The sequence below is a fragment of the Equus asinus genome, chromosome 4, assembly GCF_041296235.1.
Source record: "Equus asinus isolate D_3611 breed Donkey chromosome 4, EquAss-T2T_v2, whole genome shotgun sequence".
Lineage (NCBI taxonomy): Eukaryota > Metazoa > Chordata > Mammalia > Perissodactyla > Equidae > Equus > Equus asinus.
Genome location: NC_091793.1, coordinates 78,524,051 through 78,545,842, shown reverse-complemented (window position 1 = coordinate 78,545,842; position 21,792 = coordinate 78,524,051). Strand labels below are relative to the sequence as shown.

Here is a 21,792-nt window from a genome sequence, read left to right as displayed (position 1 = left end):
AATTCTTAATCAGCTGCTTTTCGAATCTGTGGAAAAACACTACATAGAAGGCACTGTTTTTAGCATTCTGACCAACTCTGTTATTGATCAATGATTGCCAATCATTTCAGCAGAATAGTGAGAAGGAGAATCTCCCACAGGAAAAGAAATACTTAATGGGTTTCTAAGGAAATATAAATCTGGATTATCTGGTTTTGATCCTCTTTTCCAATTCTCAGCGACACAGGTAACTGAGGTATGAAAACAAGCAGTATACTCCCACCTGGTGGCAGCATACCCAGCTGATTATTTGTTCTGGGAACAAAGCTGGTTTTTAAGGCAAGTGGTTTGCAGATGATCCGCTCTAGCAGGAGGTGAACTATTGAAATCCAAAATTTTCTCTTCTAGGATGACTTCCTGTTCAGCGTCTCCATTTTAAGTGGGATCCTTTGCAGCATCCTGGCCGTGTTGAAGTTTATGCTGGGGAAGGTTCTGACCAGCAGAGCACTCATAACAGATGGTGAGTAAGGCCAGGGTGCCTGATCTCTGGGGGCTGAGCTCCCAATGAGGGAAGATGCTGTTTGGGTCACTTTTAGTTGCTTGTCTTGCAGAAGAGCTCAACAATCTGGAATCCTTTCCTCACTGTCCTCCTCTCTGCAGGCTGCTAAATGATTCTCAGCGTTCCCAAATCAGGGCAGAAGTCCTGTACCTGGGAATTTAATAAACTCTTCATGCATCACCTCCACTCTGAGCTCTTAACAGGGTGTATTGGGGCTCCCAGCCTCTTAATCATGAATCACAAAGGACCTCCTGGAGTCTTGGCTTTCATGTGCGTTGCGTAAGAAGTAAAGGTCTTTTCTGGGTTCTATCAGTTTCCTTTGTGAATTCTCCATGCTCATTTTCCCCTCCAGTTGGTGAGATGCTCACCTGGCAGTTAAGCTGCAGTTACCAGGGCTTCACTGGGCAAAGGATCCATGTGTTCTCTGCTTAAAACCCAAACCAGGTAGAAGTGTCCCCATGGGTCAGGAGGAGCTCCTGCGTGGCCTTTGCAATGACAGAGGAGGGTGTGTGAAAGTAGGACCGCCACCAACTAGTGCTGGCAAGGGGACAAGAAACTTGACAAACACTGTCGGCTGCTCATTTTCTTTGTCTTCATTCCTGAGTGTGTGCAGGGGATCAGGAGTAGAGCGGTGAGCCCCCGTACTGTGGGATGGGAGGTCAAAGGGTGAAAACTTGTGGGTTGGTGGGTGTGTCTGCACAAAATAGAGCAGAAATTGTTGCATTTCTTTTTTAAGAAACGAACCACTTTACCCCCTAAACTCTGAAGGTTCTCGCCTATGTGAAATACCTCAATGCAGATGTGTGTGGGTGGCTGCTGTTCTGTTGTGGACGGGGCGGGTAGCAGTGCAGAGGGCTCTTCTCTCCCAGGTGACAAAGCATGGTGACACGTGCGGGCTCTGACTCCTCGTCCTGATGCCCTGCTGTGTGTGGAGCGGGGCAGGTGGGCAGGGAGTCACAGTGAGGTTGCCAGCTTTTCGACTGCACTGCCCTGGAGTAGCATCGCCTGTGTGTATGTATGTGGGTGGGTTCCTTTGAACAGGCCTGAAGAAGTTGGGGTTATATGATCTGATAGGCTGAATACAAAACCAAGGGACCCCACATGCTAGTCTGTTGACCACTACCACTGGCAGCATCACAACTGCTTGTGGTGTGTGTTAAACACACAGATTCCTGGGCCTCCCCACTGAAGATTCTGATTCTAGAGTGTGAGGTGGGGCCCAGGAAGTCATTTTACACCAGCGCCCAGTCCACGGTGCACACTGAGGTTTGCTGCTGCCTCCGTGGCCAGTCCTCAGGACACACTGCCACCAGGGAAGGTGGACCCTGCAGTGTGCAGTGCTCCTATATGCTGTTTCGACCAACAGCTCTCAGAATCCTTCCTCTAGTGAGCGTTTCTAGGGCTCACTCTTTGCTTCCACCCCTGCGAGATGCCGCCTCTCTCCCTGGGCTGCAGAGCCCATTTGCCCAGATGAAACGAAAACTTTTTAAACAGTAGCAGCTGTTTAAGAGACGAGGAGGATCGGCTGCCAGGGTTGAGCCGTCCTGTTCCCTGCTCTGCTTTCAAGCGGCGTGAAGGCCCCTGTGTGTCCCAGGCGGCCCAGCCCGGCTCCTCCAGCTCCAGATGAAGCCCTGAGGCTGCCTTCCTCCATCAGGGCGAGTGCAGTTGGGATTCAGCTGACCTCAGGTCTGGTTTGCTGGAATTAGATCCTGATGCTGCAGTCACACTGGACTGGGGGGTTACAGAATTCTCTTGTGCCTGGTGCTGTGGGTGGTGCCATGTTAGCTGGGGAAACAGCTCCTAAGGCAGAGTCAGAATTACCCCTCTCAGGTGTCTGTCCTGTTGGTGTGAACAGTCCTGCCTGGTCCCCGAGAGTGGGGTTGCAACTGGAGTTACATCACCCCTCTGACATATATGGATCGTTCTGTCTATCAGAGCCAGACCTGAAGACCTTGTGGTTCTGTCCCATGGGAACGATGCAGGCCCGCCTGAGGGCACAGCCTGCCCACGTCTCCTGAGGTCTCTGTCACCCACTGAGACAATGGATTCATGGGCAGTTTGCAGTCTGACCCTAATTGTCCCACGAGACCCTGGCCCATCTCGGTGCCCTTTCCTCTCTGGGTCAGACCCAGAATTTGGGGAGAAATGTTCAATCCTGTGATTTTTCTGGTCTGCTGCTTTTTCATCTGAAAAGAAAATACCTCCTTTGGCTGTGGGGTCCTCCTTTCCTTAGGGGTGAGCCGCGCAGGGGTGCTTGTGCTGAGAGCCGCGTCCGCCTTAACCAGGGGTTTAGAGGTGGGTGTTCCAGCCACCTTCGAGGTTCTTTCATGCTGCTCTGAGGGACACAGCTCTGCCTGGGCCCGTTAGGCCTGAGCAGAGCAGAGGCCTGGCTGGGTTTGGCTTTCCCTGCGGTATGTTCTGTGCCCCTCTCTCTGTGTCTCTTTATCAGCAACATGCAGAATGGGGAAGGCAGGCCTGGGTCGGGGGCTGCACCGGTCAGCACAGCTTTCTAGGCTCCCAGTGGTCAGAACTCTGGGGTTCCTCTCTCAGATCTGAGTTGGACCCTTAAGTCACAAAGCCTCTCAGAGTACTGGCGTTGTATCTGTTCAGGTGACCACAGTCCAGACACAGGAAGTGCCCTGTGGAAGCCTGAGTGTGCACCCAGCAGTCAGACACCTCCCTCCCCTGCATGCCCCCCGTCAGGCCCTCAGGCAGGAGGCTGTGTCCCCCTCCCCACCCGTGACCATGGGGCTCGACCCCCTTCTCAGAGCAGTGGGCCCTATGCCTTGACTGGTGGTTCTACTGAACCTCTTACAGATATTCCAGATACCAACTTTCTTTTAGGCTTCACTGTTCTTCTAACTTCTCGCCATTTTACTTGGTGTACAGAGAAGATGAGTCTGTTTTTTTCTAATGAAATAACTTCTGACTTTGTGATTTTCACACACAAAACTGTCCACACGCGTAAGCAGTATTTCCATCATGCTCTTGAACCGGGGAGGAGTCATTAAAATGGAAGTGGATGGTTTCAGTGAAAATTGTTCCACAAACAGGTGGAAAGTGGGGAAGAAGGCTCTCAGGCAGAGGGAATTGTGGGAGAGAACCTGGGGCATCTGCGGGGGCGCGTGAGGAAGGGGGCACGCAGAATCAGGGGCCCCGACGGTGGGCAAGGGCAGGTCATGAAGGATGTTAGGTGAAGGGTAGGATTTTGGATATTTTGCCGAATATTTAAACAAATGAGGTAATGTGATGGATGTTTTCTAATGAGCCCCTTGGCCGTAAAGCTGGAACAGAGTGGAAGGAACAAGGGCTGACGTGGGGAGAGGTCTTGGGGAGCTGAGGGGAAGGCGGTGGTATGGCCAGGGGTGAGGGCAGAGGGGTGAGGATGTAGGGGATTTGAGGAAATGTTGGCGATATTAATAAAATGGGCAGGGCTTGGGGGTTGGTGAGAGACAGACAGACAGACACAGACAGAAAGACAGCACCACTGCAAAGAGCAGAGGCAGCACCCCCATCCCTAAGCCTGTTCCCCATAAGGGGCCCCAGGGCAGGTGGGGGGTCGGTGTGCTCTGCAGTCACTTGGTGGGAGTGTCAGCAAAATCTGGGGCAGTAATTCCAGCCTCCTGCTGATTGTATTGTCTGGGATCCCAGTTTCACTCCTTCGTTGATGACCAGAACCAGGGAACCATCTGTAATTATCTCCTCTCGGTTCTTCCCTCCATTTGGAGGTAGGGGGCAGGATGGGATTCCAGACCATGCCTATCACTAATATTGAGGGTTTTCTGAGGGGCTGGCTCTGGAGTGCATCCCCTGTGGCCACTATGCTGGGCATGCCCCTCTCAGGGTCTGGCCAGGGCAGCGGACAGGCCAGCCACTTTCTCTCCAAGCAGGAAGCAAGTCCAGCAAACAGCTTCTGGTGCAGGGAGGGAGGGCAGGCCTCCCCCGTCAGTGGGGAGGTGGCTGCTTCCCAGGCTCGAGCTGTGTGTGAACTGGGTTGGGCTGACTCCACCAGAGCCTTTGTCTTGCTGGGTTGTGTCCTTACAGCCAGGAAGAAGGTCTTCAGAGAAAGGGGGGCAGCAGGAGGTGGGTAAATTCCAGACCTCCCCACTCCGTGCCATGCAGCGCAGTAAATCTTTTCGAATTTGGTTTTGTGTCTTTGGCTATTTAGTCTACATGCAATCGTTGCTGCGAGGACTAGGCTGAAGATGGCTCTGCATTATTTAAGGTAAAGTGATTTTGTAGAGCAAGTTGATACTACAAATCAGACAGAGGGACAGTGTGGAAAGTACCTGGAGAGAGCTCTGAACTCGGGCCAGGAGCCCGGCTCCAGTGCTGCCCGCCGGGAGGGCTGGAAACCTCTCTGAGTTGAGGGGCCCGGGCAGGCTGTACTCACTCTCTCACGATTCTAAATCACCAAGAGTCTCTGAGGGTTTTCAAACACATGAAAAACTTTGAATCAGAATTTTCTGCATAAAATTAATGTGCTTAATTATACAGACTCTTATCTGTCATTAAGGCAAGACTAGTGGAGCCTCTAATCAAGATAGCCTCAGGCATTATTTTGTGTTCTTAAACTGATGACAGCATTTATTCCTTGGAACAGCTCTGGTTTTAACTGAGGGGACAGGAACAAGTTTGTGGGCCTGTGTGGGGTGAGGACAGCTCCCCAGAGGTGAGTGACCCATAAGGCCTTGTGTGCTGTGTGAGAAGATGGGTGGTCTGGTGGGCAGGGCTGTGAGCTCAGGGCTTGAGTGTGGAATGGCTGCGGCTGGGAAGGCTCTCAGGTTCCGAAGGATGTGGCAGGGCAGAAAGGCACCGAGCCCCTGTACCTGCGTGCTCCTTCCAGCGTTCTCGTGCAGGCTTACAGGTGAGGCTGAAGTGAGTCAGGCTCTGTCATAACCAAGGGTGAGTGGAGCTAAGCAGGTCAGAGGCTCCTCCTGGAAGGTGAACACACTGCAAATCCATCAGCTGTGAACTCTCGGGAGCACACATGGGTGGGAGCACGCATGGGTGGGCCCTGCTGTCAGAAATCAGAGGCTGGGCTGTCCTCAGCTTGCAGAGTGGAGTGACTTGGTGGAGCTGAGTGGACATCTAGTGGCGGTCTGGGGAACCTCACATGCTCTCTGCAGCCTTTCTGAGCTCCACCGGATTCTCTGAGGGCTCCCGGGGCCCACTTGTGCCGTGACCAAGATGTAGAGAGGGGAGTGAAGGATTCCAGTCTGTCCTGGGGCAGCGCCCATCTCCTCCTTGTCTCTCCCTTTCCTCTAGCCACCCCAAAACAAAATTCTCCCAACTTTGAGAATGCTCGATGAGCCCAGGGAGCCAGTGACAATGTTGTGGCCTCTGCTGATGCTTTTCGTGGCCTTCTGAGAAACGATGGCTGCAGAGATTTGTTTTTTGAAGACTCGTCTGATTCCACCTGTTAAAAGATTCCAGGGACAACCAGAGGCAAGAGGGTAAACACCAGCCTCTCGTAACAGGAGAGGGGAGGGATGACCTTGATGTAGAGAAGTCGGGAGGGAAATCGGCCTCCCCTTCTCAGAGTGGCCCTGCTGCCCCCCTGCTTTGGGAGATGTGGAGGCAGAATTGAGGGTGTGATATGCAGAGGCCACAACCCATGGGCGGGTCGGAGAGGGAGGAAGTCCCAATATGCTCTGTATGCAAGGGGCTGGGAAGGACCCAACTGGCTCAGAGCTTTCCATTGTGGCGACAAAAGGCTGCAGGTGGGCCATTGTGCTTTTAAAACATGTGGGCTTAGGAGAGTCAGCTACATGAACTGCATGGAGAGCAGAGGCTGAAAGGATGCTGGGCACGTTTCTTCATTGTCCAGAGGTGAGTGAGCGTGGAGAAGCCACAGAAACAAACTCCCCGGGGGCCCAGCCTGCAGCCTTGGCCCTGAGCCACCCTGAGAAGGGGAAGCCAGGAGGCTGCCCAGGGAGCGGGCCCACCTGTCCCTCGCCTCCATGGTCAGAGGTGGAAGACTTGGAGAAGTGGCCTCAGGACTTGGTGAGGCACATCTCAGGTGGAGCTAAAGTCCGCACCTCCGCCCCACTCTCGCTCTCTCAGGGCACCTACAGAAAGCTCTCCATCAGGCTGGCTGTCCTGCAGAGGGGGCCCCAGTGGGTGATGGGTGGAGGTGCTCACTGGGGGTGGTGGGCAGGTAGGCACCCTACCTGGAAAAGCCCTCACGAGCCCCAGGCTCCCAGCAAGTCCTGGCTTCTCTCTCAACACAGTTCCCTGGGCTGGCTTCTGGAGGATGCGGCCTCCGAGTGGGAGGAAGACTGGGGAGTTTGCCTTTCCTAGTCCGTTCTTGTCACCTTTATGCTCGTGAAATTGGGTTGGAAGGGTCCATCAGGGGTGAACCTTACAAAGAGCCTCAGAAGGGAGTGTGGAGGTTGACTTTCCAGGGAGCCCCAGGCCACACCCTGCAGTTCAGGAGTGAACCCTGGGCCAGGCTCCAAACCCCCTCTTGCTGGCAGTCTCCCCAGAGCTCTAGCCACAGGCCCCACCAGAGCCTGGGCACGGGCACTGGCTTCCTCTCTCTCAGGACAGCTCCGCCTGGCTGCTGCTGCAGAGTGGGAGCCCTCTTAGCACCGGTGAGGCCATGACCCATGCCTTCCTCTCCTCCTTCCCTCCATCTGCTCATTCATGAATCAATGCAGCAATCAGTTGAGCCAGAGAAGTGCCATCCCCTGTCCTGGGACTTGGAATACGGCAAGAAGAGGCAAAATCTCTGTCCTTAAGCCTATGTTCTAGTGGCAAAGAGATGGTTGTGAAAAGAAAAATGGTAAACATAACCGTGTTATGAAGTGAAGAGCTATGGAGAAAAACAAAGCAGCAGTAAGGACGAGAAGGTTGGAGGGTGTGGCCGAGGTAAAGAGGAAGCGCCTTAGGTTCTCTGAGGGTGTCAGAATTCAGGCTGGGAAGGTGGCAGCGATGGGAGACCCCAGGAGGAGGGGTGTGGGCTGACAGGTGGTGAGCCCAAAGTGGGGAGGCCAGGGTTGGCTGTTGTAGGTGTTGTGACCAGAGCACAGTGAACGAGGAAGGGAGCCATGGCCACGATGTGGGAGAGGCAGGAGGGCTGATCACATCAGGTCTTGTCAGCCGTGAAGAGTTTGATTCAAAACTGGGTGGCTATTCTTTTGGAGGGTTTTGGTTGCTGTCCGCTTACCAAGGTCACTCTGGCTTTCTGGCTACTGTGAGAGGAGTGGATTGTGGTGGAGGGAGATGTGGACAGGAGGGGAAGCAGGGGAGGTGTTGAAGAGGCTGTTGCAGGGGTGCAGGCAGGGGATGGGGTGGCTTGAGCCAGGGTGGGGCGGGGGCGGGGGTGAGAGGCTGAGAATGAGTTTTGGAGGTAACAGTTGGCAAGCACTACTTGATGGATTGGTTAGACTGGCGATTGATTGGATTTGGGGTATGAGAAAAGTCAAGAATGGGCTCCTAGATTTTTAGCACCGGCAGCTGGGTGGACAGTGGCATCATTTACAGAGAAGCTGGCTAGAGGGTGAGGTATTTGGGGGCAGAAATGGAGATTTTTATTTTGAACATGTTCAGTTTGAGATGCTTATATGAATGAGTCTGCAGCTGAGGGGAGAGGTCAGGACAAAAGAGAGGAAGTTGGGAGACACTGGCTTATGGGATTGGAGGCGATAACCAAGGAGGAGAATGTAGATAGAGGAGAGTTCAGAGGGCTGAGCTGGGCACTCAGATGGGGAAGAGAGGAGGAGCTAGCAGAGGAGACTGAGAAAGAATAGCGGGAGTGGAAAGAGGAGAGCCAGCAGTGTCAGGGAAGGCCAAAGAAGAGTTCCCAGGAAGATGGACGTAAGATGAGGACCAGGAATTAACCTTGGCGTGTGTCAGCATGGAGTCTTCGATGACCTCAGGGAGGGCAGTGGGGAGGAGGGATGGATGTGGAGTCAGCCGGGGTGGACAACTCTTGAAGGAGTTTCGTGAAGGGCGATAGTGAATGGGGTTGTGGTGGGGGTAGCGTGGAGTCAAGGAAGGAGTTTGAGGTGGGTGATAGTAAGATTTCTCCCCACGGGAAGGATCCACGAGAGGGCGAATTTCAAGAACAAAGCCCTTTGGGGAACAGGTTTGAAGGAGTTAGTCTTAGGAGCAGGGATAACAGAGAAGCAGCTGAGGATGTGGGGGCAGCAGGCACAGGTGGGGGGGTGGATTTGATGTTGGGAAGATGAGGTTTCGTTGTCTGAACGTATGTGCTCTGAGCAATATGAGGCGGAGTCATCCGCTGAGCATTGGAGTGGGGAGATGGCGGAGATGCTAGGGAAGGGAAGAGGGGTGATGCAATATCGATCAGAGAGGCCCGTGTGGGCCCAGGTCCCCATTATCGGGGAGCACCCTGCTGGAGTCCGCCCTTTGGATCCTGAGAAATGGGTCTTACCAGGCTTTGTTCTGATCATCTCTATCCGGTACTCTCCGTACACTTCATTTAGAACCTCTCCCCAAGGTGTCCAGCCCCCAGGGAATGTATTTAAGGTTGTTTAATCTCAATTTTCGTGCTTGATCCTGGAGTTAATGTTTTTGAGTTCCTCAAAAGCGCAGCACTACTCTGCAGGCGGAGCAGCCCCAGGACAGGCCTGTTGCTGGAGAGGTCACTGGCTCTGCACAGACCAGCTGCGAGGGGGCCACCAGGGCAGCAGGGACCTGGAGCTTCTCTCCGGGCCACCATTATGCTGAGGGCGGCAAGGGCCTTGTGGCTTACACCACAGCGAGACCCCGGGAGCCACTCTAAGCCTTTCCTTGCCTGTGTGGCCTTTAAAGACTCACATGTAATATGGAAATGTGACTCCTAAACTGTGGGGACCAAATGAGGTAACATATGCAAGGGATGATCAATACCTATTGACTCCAGTTCTATCTCGACAGCCATTTCTGCAGCCATGTGGTTAATTCTAGACTTTGTATTTCTCCTCCTGGGGAGTGAAAGTCCTCGGGTGACTTAAGGAGACTCTGGAAGGAAAGGACATGGGTTCAGACAGAACCCCGGCCCTGCCCCTCTCTATTTGTACAACTTTGGTCAATTTATTAACCCTCACTCTGCTTAACCTAGTACTCTCATCGGTAAATGGGGATAATAATCTGGCTTCATGGGATTGAGACAATCCCAACTCTGGACTTGGCCCAGCAGACATTCAACAGATTTGAGTCACCAGGAATGTCTCCCGTGTGCCAGGCACTGTTTCGGACATGGTGGGTTCTACAGGGATGGAAGCCCCTTCTCACACTCTGCCTTCTAGTAGGCATGGGAAGATGGCCAATACCCCCACACACAGGCTATGTCATGCAGGCGTAAGTGCCAGGCAGGGGATGGAGACTGACCATGGGGTGATGGCTCTATCCAGGGAGGACTCTGGTGACATTTGAGTGGAGACTTGACAAGCCATGTAGGTACCTCAGGTGGTAGCTATCACCCACTAGAGCACTTCTGGGCAACGTTCCTTCCAGCACGTGCTCTGGAACGTGGAGGTACGCCTGGCATTTGGGTAGTTTTCTTGCACTAAGAAAGTTTGGTTGGCACTGCTGTCAGCCTCTCTTTGCTTCTTCTCCAGGGTTTAACTCCCTCGTGGGTGGCGTGATGGGCTTCTCCATTCTTCTGAGTGCGGAAGTGTTCAAGCATAACTCGGCGGTCTGGTACTTGGATGGCAGCATAGGTGTGCTGATCGGCCTCACCATATTTGCCTATGGGGTCAAGTAAGTTCCTGCCTTCATCTTTGCTTCCCCTCGGCCAGGAGGGCTGTGCTTCCCACCCCTGATGGTCACGTTTTGTACCTGTGATCCTCCTGGGCCTGGGTGAGGTCAGGTGACTGGAAAAGCCCCCAGCAGGAGTCATATTCTTGTGGCTGGCACAGAAGTGAGGCAAGGACTTTGACAAGAGGCCTAGGCCTTAAGTGACAAAGGCCTCCTTTACTTCTTTGTCGTTTTTATAGTTTGCTCTATGGTCCTCCCTGTAACCCTTTGTGCCTGAAGATTTGTGCCCCTTTCTTTCTCTGTAATGGGGGTTTTCATGATGCACCAGGCAGGTCCTCACGGGTGAGGCCCCTTCTGCCACCTGCTGCATGTGGGCAATGCTACAGCGAGAGCAGGGAGGCTGGGCCCCCACACTCAGAGAACTCTTTACAAAAGGGACTTGTCAGTGTAGAAGGGCCATGCTGAGGACAAACCCACCCTGGGCCTTGGGTCCTAGCCCACTGTGGGTCCTCACACTGAAGAAGTGCTGCGCAGGCATCGCTGACTCCATATCCAACATCCGGGCTGGAGTCGGCCTTTGAGAGAACCGTTTGTAAAAGGCACTGAGTTTTTAAATGTTAAAATGCTTCCTGTCTCCCACTAGGATGGCTCTAATCAAAAGACAGTAAGTGTTGGTGAGGATGTGGAGAAATTAGAACCCTCATCCGTTGCTGGTGGGAATGTGAAATGGTGCATCTGCTTTGGAAACAGTTGGGTAGTTCCTCAAAATGTTCCCTGTGGAGTTACCATTTGACCCAGCAATTCCACTCCTTGGTGAATACTCCAGAGAAATGAAAATGCATCCACACAAAAGCTTGTACATGAACATTCATAGCGGCATTATTCTTGGTAGGCAAAAAGTAGAAACACCCCAAATGTCCGTTAACTGATGAATGGATGAGTAAAATGTGGTAGAGACATACGGCGGAGTGTTATTTAGCCATAAAAAGAATGAAGTACTGATCTATGCTACAAGGTGGGGGAACCTCAAACATTCTGCCAAATGAAAGAAGCTAGTTATGAGAGGCCACATCTCAAACGATTCCATTTAGAGGAAATATTCAGAATAGGCAAATCCATAGAGATTGAAAATAGATTAGTTGTTGCCAGGGGGAGGTGGAGTGACTGCTGCTGGGTATGGGGTTTCTTTTTGGGGTGATGAGAATGTTCTGGAATTAGATGGTAATCATGGTTGTACAACCTATGCATATACTAAAACCCACTGAATTATACACTTTAAAGGGTGGATTTCATGGTATGTGACTTATATACATGTAAAAAAGTGCCTCCTGGCTGCTTCTCCAAGTGCTCAAACCCCAGGGCTGTGGAGGGTGTGTTGGGGTGACCTGTCTGTTTCCTCTTTGCAGGCTCCTCATCGACATGGTGCCCAGGGTGAGGCAGACGCGCCACTACGAGATGTTTGAGTGAAGGTGGCCAGAGCCAGCAGCTCTGCATCCGCCTGAAGACTGTCAGGACAATGAGAGGTTTCCACACAGGCAGATGGTGCCAATATTTAACGGAACATCCAATTTCTTTTTTGGAAAGTTTGTGCTCATGGGAATGAGGTCTGGCCGGCAGGTTGGTCTGCACTGCTCCCCCTCGCTCCACTGCCCCCGTCAAACACCTTAGGACAATGTGTGCAGGAGGGGAGATGGGTTTCCCCATTTCTAGTGGGAACTGACCTTTTCTATTTTCTGGAGTGAAAAGGTCCTTGTGGATAGCATAACATCTCTGCTTGGCAGAACGTTGTTTTGTGGTGCTCCGAGCCTGAAATGGATAGCAAGTGACCAGACCCACCTCCTCTGGACTCCATGTGGCCCCAGCCACCTCCTGGTTCAAGTTTCTCATCTCCTGGCAGATTTTAAGGGAAGACTATATCCTTTTGTCCCTCAGCCCTTTACATACCCAGAACCATCAGTATGTATCACTTCCTAATTCCTATCAATGTATTTCATTAGTTTCATACCGTTTTACTAATCCTAAATCTAGACAGATTTGTCTAGAAGAAGACCATTCTATTTTTAAAGTACTTAGTGATATATGTATGAGCTTTGCATGGACGAACTAAGCACTTGGCCCTTGTACATTCAGAACCTGAACATACATGTAAAAACAGGATCCATTTTTGAGAGATGTGAAACTAGTTTATTTGTAATAAATAATTATATAATCTATCCATGTATGCATATATCTATATGCTGTGTTAAAGTGGTAATGGTACATTACTGTCTGTTAGAGATGGCTTCCTCCTCTGTAAGGAACAAGATGTTCTCCGTTTATGTAACGTTAGGTATAGAGTCCGTTAAAAGTGTTCCCCCAACACACAACATTCTGTACCTCTAGCACTGCTGCTCGTCCGGGCGACAGTGTCTGACCAATAAAGACCTTTCCCTGTTTTGTATGGTACGGGACATTATCTTTGAGCGTTGTCAGTGTCCTGGGCACGTTTTCCGTTGTGGCTGAAGGATGACGTGGGATGGAGTTGCTTGTGCCTGGGGGGAGTGCGGAGTGGAGCTCTGGAAGGACTGTTGTGATGGGCTTTGTGGCTCTGTGGGCAGGCCCACCCCCCACTTGGGTAGGGGAGGAGGGTGTCCACACCTTCATTTGCTGGTACCTGAGGCTCTTGGAGCTGATCTTGCCTGGGGCTGAGGGACCCCCATCATTTCCCATCAGGCTACAGGCTGGTTAAGGGAAGGTGGTCTAAGAGCTCACGGACCTTGTTTCAATCTGATGCTTCAGGATGGCCTCCTCCAACAGCATTTGAAAGAGTGTTCTATGGAATGTGAACATGTTACGTGGAAAAAAGTCAACTGTTTGAGCAGGTCTGGGAAAGGCAAGATTCAATAGGTTTCCTTCCTGCAGGTTTCCTCAGTGTATGTAATACATACATTGTGGAAGCTATGAAGTAGCAGCCCTTAAACTTACATGCTCAAGTTTTTCTTGGCACCTTTTTCGGGATTTGTGTCCCACTAAACACGCTAAGGAAACTGCATGGTGTCTCCACTCCGGGCAGCAGCCAGGAGCTCCCTGTCTTCAGAGGCTGTGCTGATGAGGGCTGAGCCATGGCCCTCCAGCATCACCTACAGGCAAGCCCTTGGTGTGGGCATGGACTTGACCTTCCTTGTGTTTCCAGGGCATGTGCCTGACCAAGTGCTCATGGACCACTGAGCCCCGGGTCAAAAAGAGCTCTTTGTGAGGAGGGGGAATGTATTCCAGGTCTAACAGGCCCTCAGATAGCCTGTTTAGGGCTATTTTACTAGCGCATCCTTAAAGATTTTTAAACATCTGATGTAGTACACAGTTACCACACACATAAACTCTACCAGTCCACTTTCTAATTCAGTTCCTTTAGGTGCTCTGAAATTAGTATTGGTGGATGTGGTGTATGGGAGAGAATACTCAACAGCAAAATCCTTCCCCTCCACTCCTTACACACACCATCCTATCGGCATCTTCAGCAGTATTTGCAAATGGTGAGACGGAGTCTGGGATGCCAGTGTCAGGGGGCGGGGGGGATGCACCTGGACAACAGCTGGGCTTTGTTCTGCAGAGGACCCTGCACCCACCCAGCCCCCAAAAATCACTTCCACTTGTCACACAAGAAAAGTTTATTGAAAAATAAAGTTCTCCCTAGTTTTCTCTACAACATTGGAAAACAAAGCTGTGTTCTTCTATACCGGTACAGTACATTTGGACAGCGACACCTCATCTGCAGAATCCTGCACTACTTAACCCCAGAAGCGAACAGTAGAAAAATGGTTGTACCAGAAGCTGGTTGAAGACACAGACGTAAACGGCCATTAGCTTAAAGAAAGACATCAAGGTTGTGACAGCAACTACAGTACAGAGGACGTTACCATCTCCTTTGGCATCGATTGTTCCGTATGGTCCTGTTAATACTTGGGCACGACAGGGAGCAAAATGCTTCCCAAGTTTGCTCCATCTCAGCTTTGGTGGAGGTGGAAGACTGCGCTAAGTTCCTGTCCTGCTGGCCCAGCGAGGATTTTAGACCCCAGCGCTGCAAATGCTCTCTGAACACCCACTGCTACTGGCCCCCCCAGACAGGGGCCTGCCTGCTGTGTGAGCACATGGCTCCCCTTTCGTCCCTCTGCCAGGCCTCATCAGCTGCAGGGGGCGGGGAGTGGGGGGAGATAATGTTAAGGCCTCACAAAATCTGGGATAGAGGGAGTGATGCTTGGAAGAAGGTAAACTCTAATGTTACATCCACAGAAGTATAGACTGCTGATTCAGCCTCAGAGAATCCAAAGGATCTTAAAAAGACAGGACTCCAGCAAAGTCCTCCATATTCCACCACTGCAGTCTGTCCAGAATGGGGCCAAACAGGAGAGGAGATAAAACTTTGACACTCCAATAAAACAGAAGCAAACCGCTATTTAGGAGATTTGGGGAAACATCATTAAATGACTAGCAGCCTCTGGGAGTGGTTCTAAAGATGACCCCCACCCCCGGGGCGGGTATGGAATTCAGTTCTCATTTGATAGAAACATGTGACAGCTAACCAGCCCAGGAGTCTGACCCTTGTGGCTCGGACTGTGGAGGGGCCGCCCAGGCCACCAGGGGACAGAACAGAATGAGTAAGTTCATTGGTCATTCTTTTCCCCTTAAATAAAAAAACAGAAAAGTCACTATTGTTGCATTTCAGAGGAATATAGTTAACTTTGACTTTGGGGGTATGGTCTGTGAGAAAACTCATTTTATTATTTCTAGCTCAAAAAGTTCTGCAAAGAAAACCCCTAGAGTGGTCCAAAAGACATCAGTGGGGTGAGATCCAGTATGTGGCCAAAGGTCACCCTTGTCATCTCTAGTTTATAAATCCTTGCAGCCTAGTTTCATCGGGGCTGAGGTCAGGCATATTTTCAAATCAGCCAGTGTATCAGGGAGATGGTAATATTCCAACCAGCAGGGTGGGCGTGAGACTTGGACATCCTAAACCAGTCATTCCTACAACACTCTGTCAATTTGGAGTAATATTTTCATGTAGGGATTACTTTTGAATCAACAGATAGGGAGGGAGCTCAGCTCTTTATTTCTCAAATTTTATGAAATGCTAACAACAATATTTAACATTTACTAGGGCTTACTATATGCCAGACACTGCTAAACACTGAATCCTCACAAAAACCCTAAGGGCTAATAAGGAAGCTAGGGTAATTCTTTTCTGCATCCGAGACTATACAGCTAATTTGGCCTTTTGCTATAAAAACTTGGTTTTCTACTTTTTGTTGAAGCCAACAAGAATGAAAGGAACTCACTCTCAGCTTTAGGAAATACCTTCCTAAAGAAGTCGGAATCTATGTCCATCCATCTCTTCACTTGAAGGTGCTCTGTAGCCCTATGGGGATGGATGGGATTAGAATGAAGCCAATGTGGAAATTAAAATATTTTTAAATAAATAAAACAGTCCAGGCCTGGAATAGTAACAGATACAACAGAGCCTGTCGTTAACAAAATAGACTCTCTTTCCTTAAAATCAAGAATTCTGGGGGCGTGGGAGAGGACGGCAATGTCCCAGTTATATACACAACCTAGGTAAACCACCTTGGAGAAATGGGGTGGCCTGCCTTGGTCTGGTCTAAAAAGCACGAACCAACCTAGAAACAGCACAGTTTCAACTCAACCTGTCAAATTTATGCCTCCACGACCAGTGAGTTGCACTGGGGCTCTACTCCCAAAGGGAAGCTAAGTTGTCACCTGTATTACACCCTGCGTTGGCCAAGGAAACAGAAAAAAATGGGGTGCTTACTCTGTCTCCTTTATGTTAACTAGATAAAGTGTTTTGGGACCACTGCTACTAATGAGCCCAGTGGGGTCTGCTTCCTTTCAGGGCAACCCCTCAGATGCGACTGCTCTTCTGCTGCGGCCACACATCACCTAGTGCCCGCGTGGCAGGGAACACAGGCCCACTGGCAACCAGCATTCCCCTGACAGCCCCAGAGACAGCCTGAGAGGGCCTGGGCTGGTCTAGAGGGAGAACCTTGGGGTTCTCACGGATTCGTGGGGGTGTATGTGCATGTATGCTGTGTCCTAGGGGTCTTGGAGGGCGTTTCTGGCGTCCAGCCTGAGCGTCTGCAGTGACAGAGGACACGTCCTACCTCCAAGCTGGAGGAGTCTGCTCTCTTCCTTCAACAGCACCCAGATTCCAAAAACCAATCCCAAAGAAAAGTGAAAAGGCACAGCAGAGAAACAATAAACAGCATCTGAGAAACACTCAATATTTCCAAGCAAACACAAAAAAAGCAAACTATAAGCAGTGACAAAAACCCAGTCTAGGCAAAAATGCAAAAAGCCTCTCCCCGTTTATACATGTGCAAACCAAATGACATACAGGAAATAAGCGAGGTGTTCGCTGGCATTAAAAGAAGTGTGTTTCCTCTTTCAGGAGTTTGCTCCTGAAAGCGTTTATGTTTCAAGGAAAGCTCTTTTAATAAATTAGATAAATGTTTTCCCTCAAGTTTTTTAAGAACTTAAGATCACACTGTAGGGTGGGGATGGGGGAGCCAAATTTCACTTAGGAAAAAAATGTACAGAAACTTACAGATGAGGCAAGATATGCTTGTAGCACAGGAAGACACTGATGCTGACTTAGGATTTCTCTCCCTGTGGAACTGTCCTCAATTACAAATTGGTTTAGGTTTCTATTAGGAGGGGCCCTGGCAAGGCCAGCAAGGGCTCCCAGCCCTCACTCTGAGAGGTGCCTCCCTCTCCCAGGGCAGGCAGGAACGTGCCCCCTCCCCCAATGTCCTCTTGTGGGCCAATGACCAGAGTTGGCCAAGTCTGTAGAGGCCTGGGAGCCAGGATATATTTGGGTGTCACCGCTTCTATTCATAATGCCCTCAACAACTGGAGTGTGGGTTCGTTTGCACGAGAGCAGAAGCCCCACCAGTGGCATTCCAGCCTCCTTCCTTCTAGTATGGGACTAGGGGAAGCCAGCGGGATCTTCAGGTGGGGAAAGTGCTCTGCTAGGCGGCCTGACCTGGAGAAGAGGAATGGGAAGGGAGCGAGGCTCAGGGACAGCCAGCGAACGGCCCCTGCAGCTTCTGGGACACAAGGCAGGCACAGTGTCTTTCCACAAGACATTGCTCTCCAGCTTCCTTGGTTTTTCAGTCCCTGTGCTTTTTAAACAGCTCTTTTTGAAATGGGTTAATCTAGCCCAGCGAGGGAAGTGCATTTTGGCCCGCAGGCTCCCCCTGCTGGCTGAATGCCTGCACTGACAGCCTCGGTGTTGGAAGCTCCCAGAAGAGCCCAGGAGAGGGCAGCGGTGGCCCAGGAATCGCAGGCCTGGGCGCTCACAGGAATTCCCAGAACCTAGAGTGGAGACAAGAAACCCATTCACAGGGAAAAGTGGTTCCTAACAGCACGGAGGGCAGTTGTTTCTCCTCCTACTGCGGGAAACTGCCCTTACAAAGCTTAAAACAACACACGGGAGCACACACACACACATTCACTCACATTCCATCACCAAGTTCCCTCTGGACTTTTGCCCGTGTTGCTACGCCCAGGCAGAGACTGTTCTCAGTCAGTTCACGAGGGGCCCCTGCATCGATGCTCAGGGCAGAGGCCTCCCCATCAGCACTCTCCCTGGCACAGGTGCTCGGGGCCACCTGAGGGGTGGAGGAGTCCCTGGCTGCTCCCGTCCCTCCCCTCAGCCCCCTCTGTTCTCCAGGATTGGAGGTGCAATTCAGACCCACCGAGGGTCTAAGAGAGAAAGGCTGGCTGTGCATTTGGTATTATTTCTGCACCAGGAAAGAACGGAGAAGCAGGATGACTCTAACTTCCTGTACCTAAAGGCTCCAGCTCCTTCTGGATTCTTCCTTTAGCTTCATTTCCCAAAGGCCTACCCAGCCATTAGCCTTGCCCAGCTGTCCCCAGGGCACACAAGGTGCTAGGAGGCTAGGGCTACCCTCGTGGAGCACGGAGCTAGGAAACCAAGGCACTCAAAACCACCAGTGAGGGCTGGGTGGATCATGGGACAGCTCATAATGGGGATATTCTGCAAGAGGGGAAAGAGGGCTCACTCTTACCAGCATTGAGATGCCAGGGCTTCGCAGGAAATACACAGACACACACACCCAGAGCACTGAAGCAGAGGGGTGGGGAGCTCACACAAAGGCAGTACACAGGGACTCCAGGGTTTGGAAGGGGGTTCAACCTGGAATAAAAGCTAGCATCAGATTCCCACCCCTTGCAAACCACACCCACACCCACACCCACACCACGGGTGAGCGGCCAGGACAGCACCCTGCATTCATCCTGGCCTGCCCTTGCTCCCCACCCCACCAACATCAAGTTCACCAACAGCCCCATTCCCTGGACTTGGGTGATACCAGACACTAGAGAGAATAGAACACAAACCCACCTATCTGGAGCCCAGCTTTGATGGTGCCACCGGTTCTTAGGGGCCAGCTTCACCCCTGTCCAAATCTTTGCTCAAAGACTCTTAGCGGGTAAAGAGCATGACCTCCAAGAGTGGCTCTTTTAGTCTCAAATTTCTACCTTTCTCCTCCTGGTGGCATGTGAGGAAGGGTGAATTTACTAGACTAGCAAATGTCAATTCACTACTCTTGTATTTTGTTCCTAAAAGGATCCCAACCAGAAATTAGGGCCAGGGTGTGTGTGTAGGGGGAGGGGACACAGAGAAAAGAAGCCTTTCACTGCAAAGCAGCCCTGTCTTTGGTCCCCGGCCGGGCTCTCTGGACAACACAGGCCTGTCCCCTAGCTGCCATGTGTCAAGCACACACACAAGATTTTCTTTCGTTCTGCCACCATCCACTTCGAGGATCCACAGCTGCCTCAAGCGGCCACCATCCCCAGAGCGCACCCCATCCGAAGCAGACAGGAATAATAATATAGTGAAGGTGGGTGGTAAACAGTGGAAAAATCAAAGAAGTAGCAAGACGTGTGATCAGTCCCTCTCTGCCCTCCCAGGTTCCCCGCCCTCCCTCCCAAATAAATAAGTTAATGGGTTTAGGAATGTTCCCACACAAAGTTCCTTCCAACCAGCTCAAGTCCTCCTCTGGTTTTGTTTTGTTTTGAATGAACCTTTAGACTCTCTTTCTACCCTGGAGCAGCTGCACTGACAGTCTCCCTACAGTTGCTCCTCAAATAAGAAAAACAAAATTGTGCCAGGGAGAAGCCAGGCTCCTGGCTGGGGCCTGACAGCTGCTCTAGACGGGAGCCATTTTGGTTCTCATTTTGGTGAGAACCCTACTGGGAGGCTCCATTAATGGGAGGAGCAATATCAAGTCAAAATCTTCCATGAAGAAGTCCAGGCTCTGGCGAGAGTTCCTGAATGACGTCTGCCCCCAGTGGCCAGACGGAGCCACCATCTTCCCCAGCAGAGTGTGTGCGGGCTAAGCCAGTGGCCGCTATAGACAGTCTTTACAGAGAGCCACCTGGCCCTTGATGAAGTCCCGGCAGGGGCAGATCCTGTGGTGCCTGGGGTGGGCGCCGGCACAGCTGAACAGCAAGAGGTCACCTTGAAACACACAGTGCTTGTTCTTGGGGTCGAAGGAGGGCACCAGGATGTCCTTGGCCAGCTCTGAGCTTTGGCAGATCACCTCGTACCTGCAGAGGAAGAGAAAGGCACATGGGTTGGAGACGCAGGGACCGTCCTTGTCACTGGCTCCTTCGGCCCACCTGCTGTGGTGTGGGGAGCACGCTCAGTTCTCCAGCTGTGGATGTGAGATGGCAGCCACTCTCTGACCTAGCAATTCTCCACCTCGCGGCATCTAGGCTGTAGAAAGGCATGTGTACGCCTGGACATGTGTGCGGGGATGTGTGCTCAAGGCTGCCTGCTGAAGCTCTGTCTGTCATGGAGAAAAACTAGAATAACCTGAATACTCACCAAGTGAGGAATGGCTGAACAGATATGGCCTATCTGTTCTTTCAGAGTTCTATGCAGCCCTTGAAAAAGGAGGGGGCAGAAATGCAAGCCCCGGCCCGGAGAGCCGTCCTTGACGGAGGCAAATAACAGAACGGGATGGACAGTGCGATCAACGTGTGTGTGTGTGTGTGTGTGTGTGTGTGTGTGTGTAAAAAGTCTGGAAGGCTACGCACTAAAGATTTAACACTGGTTACTTCTGAGGAGTCAAAGTGGGGCAAAGATGTGTATTATTCAAATATTTTAAAAAACTGATGTTGGGGCCGGCCCGGTGGCATAGTGGTTAAGTTCGCCCACTGTGCTTTGGTGGCCTGGGATTCACAGGTTCGGATCCTGGGCGTGGACCTAGCATGGCTTATCAAGCCATGCTGTTGGTGGTGTCCCATATAAAGTGGAGGAAGACTGGCAACAGATGTTAGCTCAGGGCCAATCTTCCTCACCAAAAAAAATCCCTGATGTTTAATTTTTTTTATTAACAGCTTAAAAAGATTCTTGTGGTATGTCCTTAGTCTCCCACTGAAGAGCAATCAGATGGTCTCCTGGGGGGGAGGCACTGTCCCAGGGCACTGACCCACTGGACCCCAGCAGCCACCTTTGGCCGAGGCAGCAGTGCCTCCCCATCTGTGAGGTAAGTGCCTGAGGCTTCTGGATGCAAGGAGCAGGAATCAGCACCCAGGCCCTGAGCCAGAGCCCACACTCCTGCTCCTCTGCCATCTTCTCCTAACAGCTGACCTGCCTGTGGGCTGGAGACCCTTGTGGCTTTGCTTTCTCAGGCTGGGACCACTGCATATTCCTGTCCCCAGCCTGTATCTTCTCCTTTTGCCTGGGTTACACTGGTCCCACCCACTTTGGCTCCCTCAGAACAACGAGGCCTCACTAGGTGTCCAGCATGCTGTCCCATGTGCCAGGTGGGGACCAGTTCAGAGGAGGAGGAGTAGGGAGGCCAGGCGGACCTGGGTTTGAGTCCTGATTTCATCTCTGATGAGCTGTGTGACCCTGGACAAATGACTGAGCCTCTCTGTGGCTCAGCTTCCTCTTCTGTGAAATGGGGATACATAATCCTTAGCTGACAGGGGAGGACCAGGAATTAAATTAGTGCTTATAGAGTACTTGGCAGAGTCTAGCTCTGGGTAAGTATTCAGTCAAAGAGAACTATTATCGTTATTACAAGCATCATCATCGTCATGGTCACCCTGCCTTGGCAGATGCTGGATTGCCTATGCCATCTTCCTCCCTTGTCCTACGGCGTGAATTTACATAGATGCCAATTGTTTCCCTTTTGCTTTGTTCATGGAAGTCTCGACTCTTGCTGACGGGGTGGGGATCCAGATGGGAAGCTCAAGGTTTCCAGCTGCCTCTGGAAAGCTTCCAAATGTGGGGGAAAAGCATCATTAACTGCCCCTGCCTGTTACTCCTGCGCCCTCTTGTCCTCCTCCAGCCAAACCACTGCCTGGGCCCTGCCTGCCCCTCCCAACATTAATCTGGTGCTTCCAGCACATCTGCTGGGGCTTCTGGTGGCTCTGGGGCTGCCAGCCTGGTTCCTGGAGGGCAGTGCCCCCTCTGATCTTGCTCCCGCAGCCACCAGGGAGCTCTGCGACCTCTCTAA

General features: G+C 51.5%; 2 protein-coding genes across 6 annotated transcripts in view; one reads left to right on the top strand and one right to left on the bottom strand.

The window, feature by feature from the left end:
* Positions 1 to 12,681, top strand: part of TMEM163 (transmembrane protein 163) — a 221,482-nt gene extending 208,801 nt beyond the window's left edge. The window contains exons 6-8 of the mRNA XM_044769034.2: positions 388 to 499; positions 10,108 to 10,249; positions 11,653 to 12,681. Coding sequence (XP_044624969.1) covers positions 388 to 499; positions 10,108 to 10,249; positions 11,653 to 11,713 — 315 coding nt within the window. The 3' untranslated portion in view covers positions 11,714 to 12,681. The remainder of the gene's footprint in view (positions 1 to 387; positions 500 to 10,107; positions 10,250 to 11,652) is intronic.
* Positions 12,682 to 13,875: 1,194 nt separating this feature from the next.
* MGAT5 (alpha-1,6-mannosylglycoprotein 6-beta-N-acetylglucosaminyltransferase) overlaps positions 13,876 to 21,792 on the bottom strand; it is a 330,354-nt gene continuing 322,437 nt past the window's right edge. For all 5 annotated transcript variants that reach the window (XM_044769036.2, XM_070507573.1, XM_044769037.2 and 2 more), the window contains one exon: positions 13,876 to 19,870. In XM_044769036.2, coding sequence (XP_044624971.1) covers positions 19,672 to 19,870 — 199 coding nt within the window. In that variant the 3' untranslated portion in view covers positions 13,876 to 19,671. The remainder of the gene's footprint in view (positions 19,871 to 21,792) is intronic.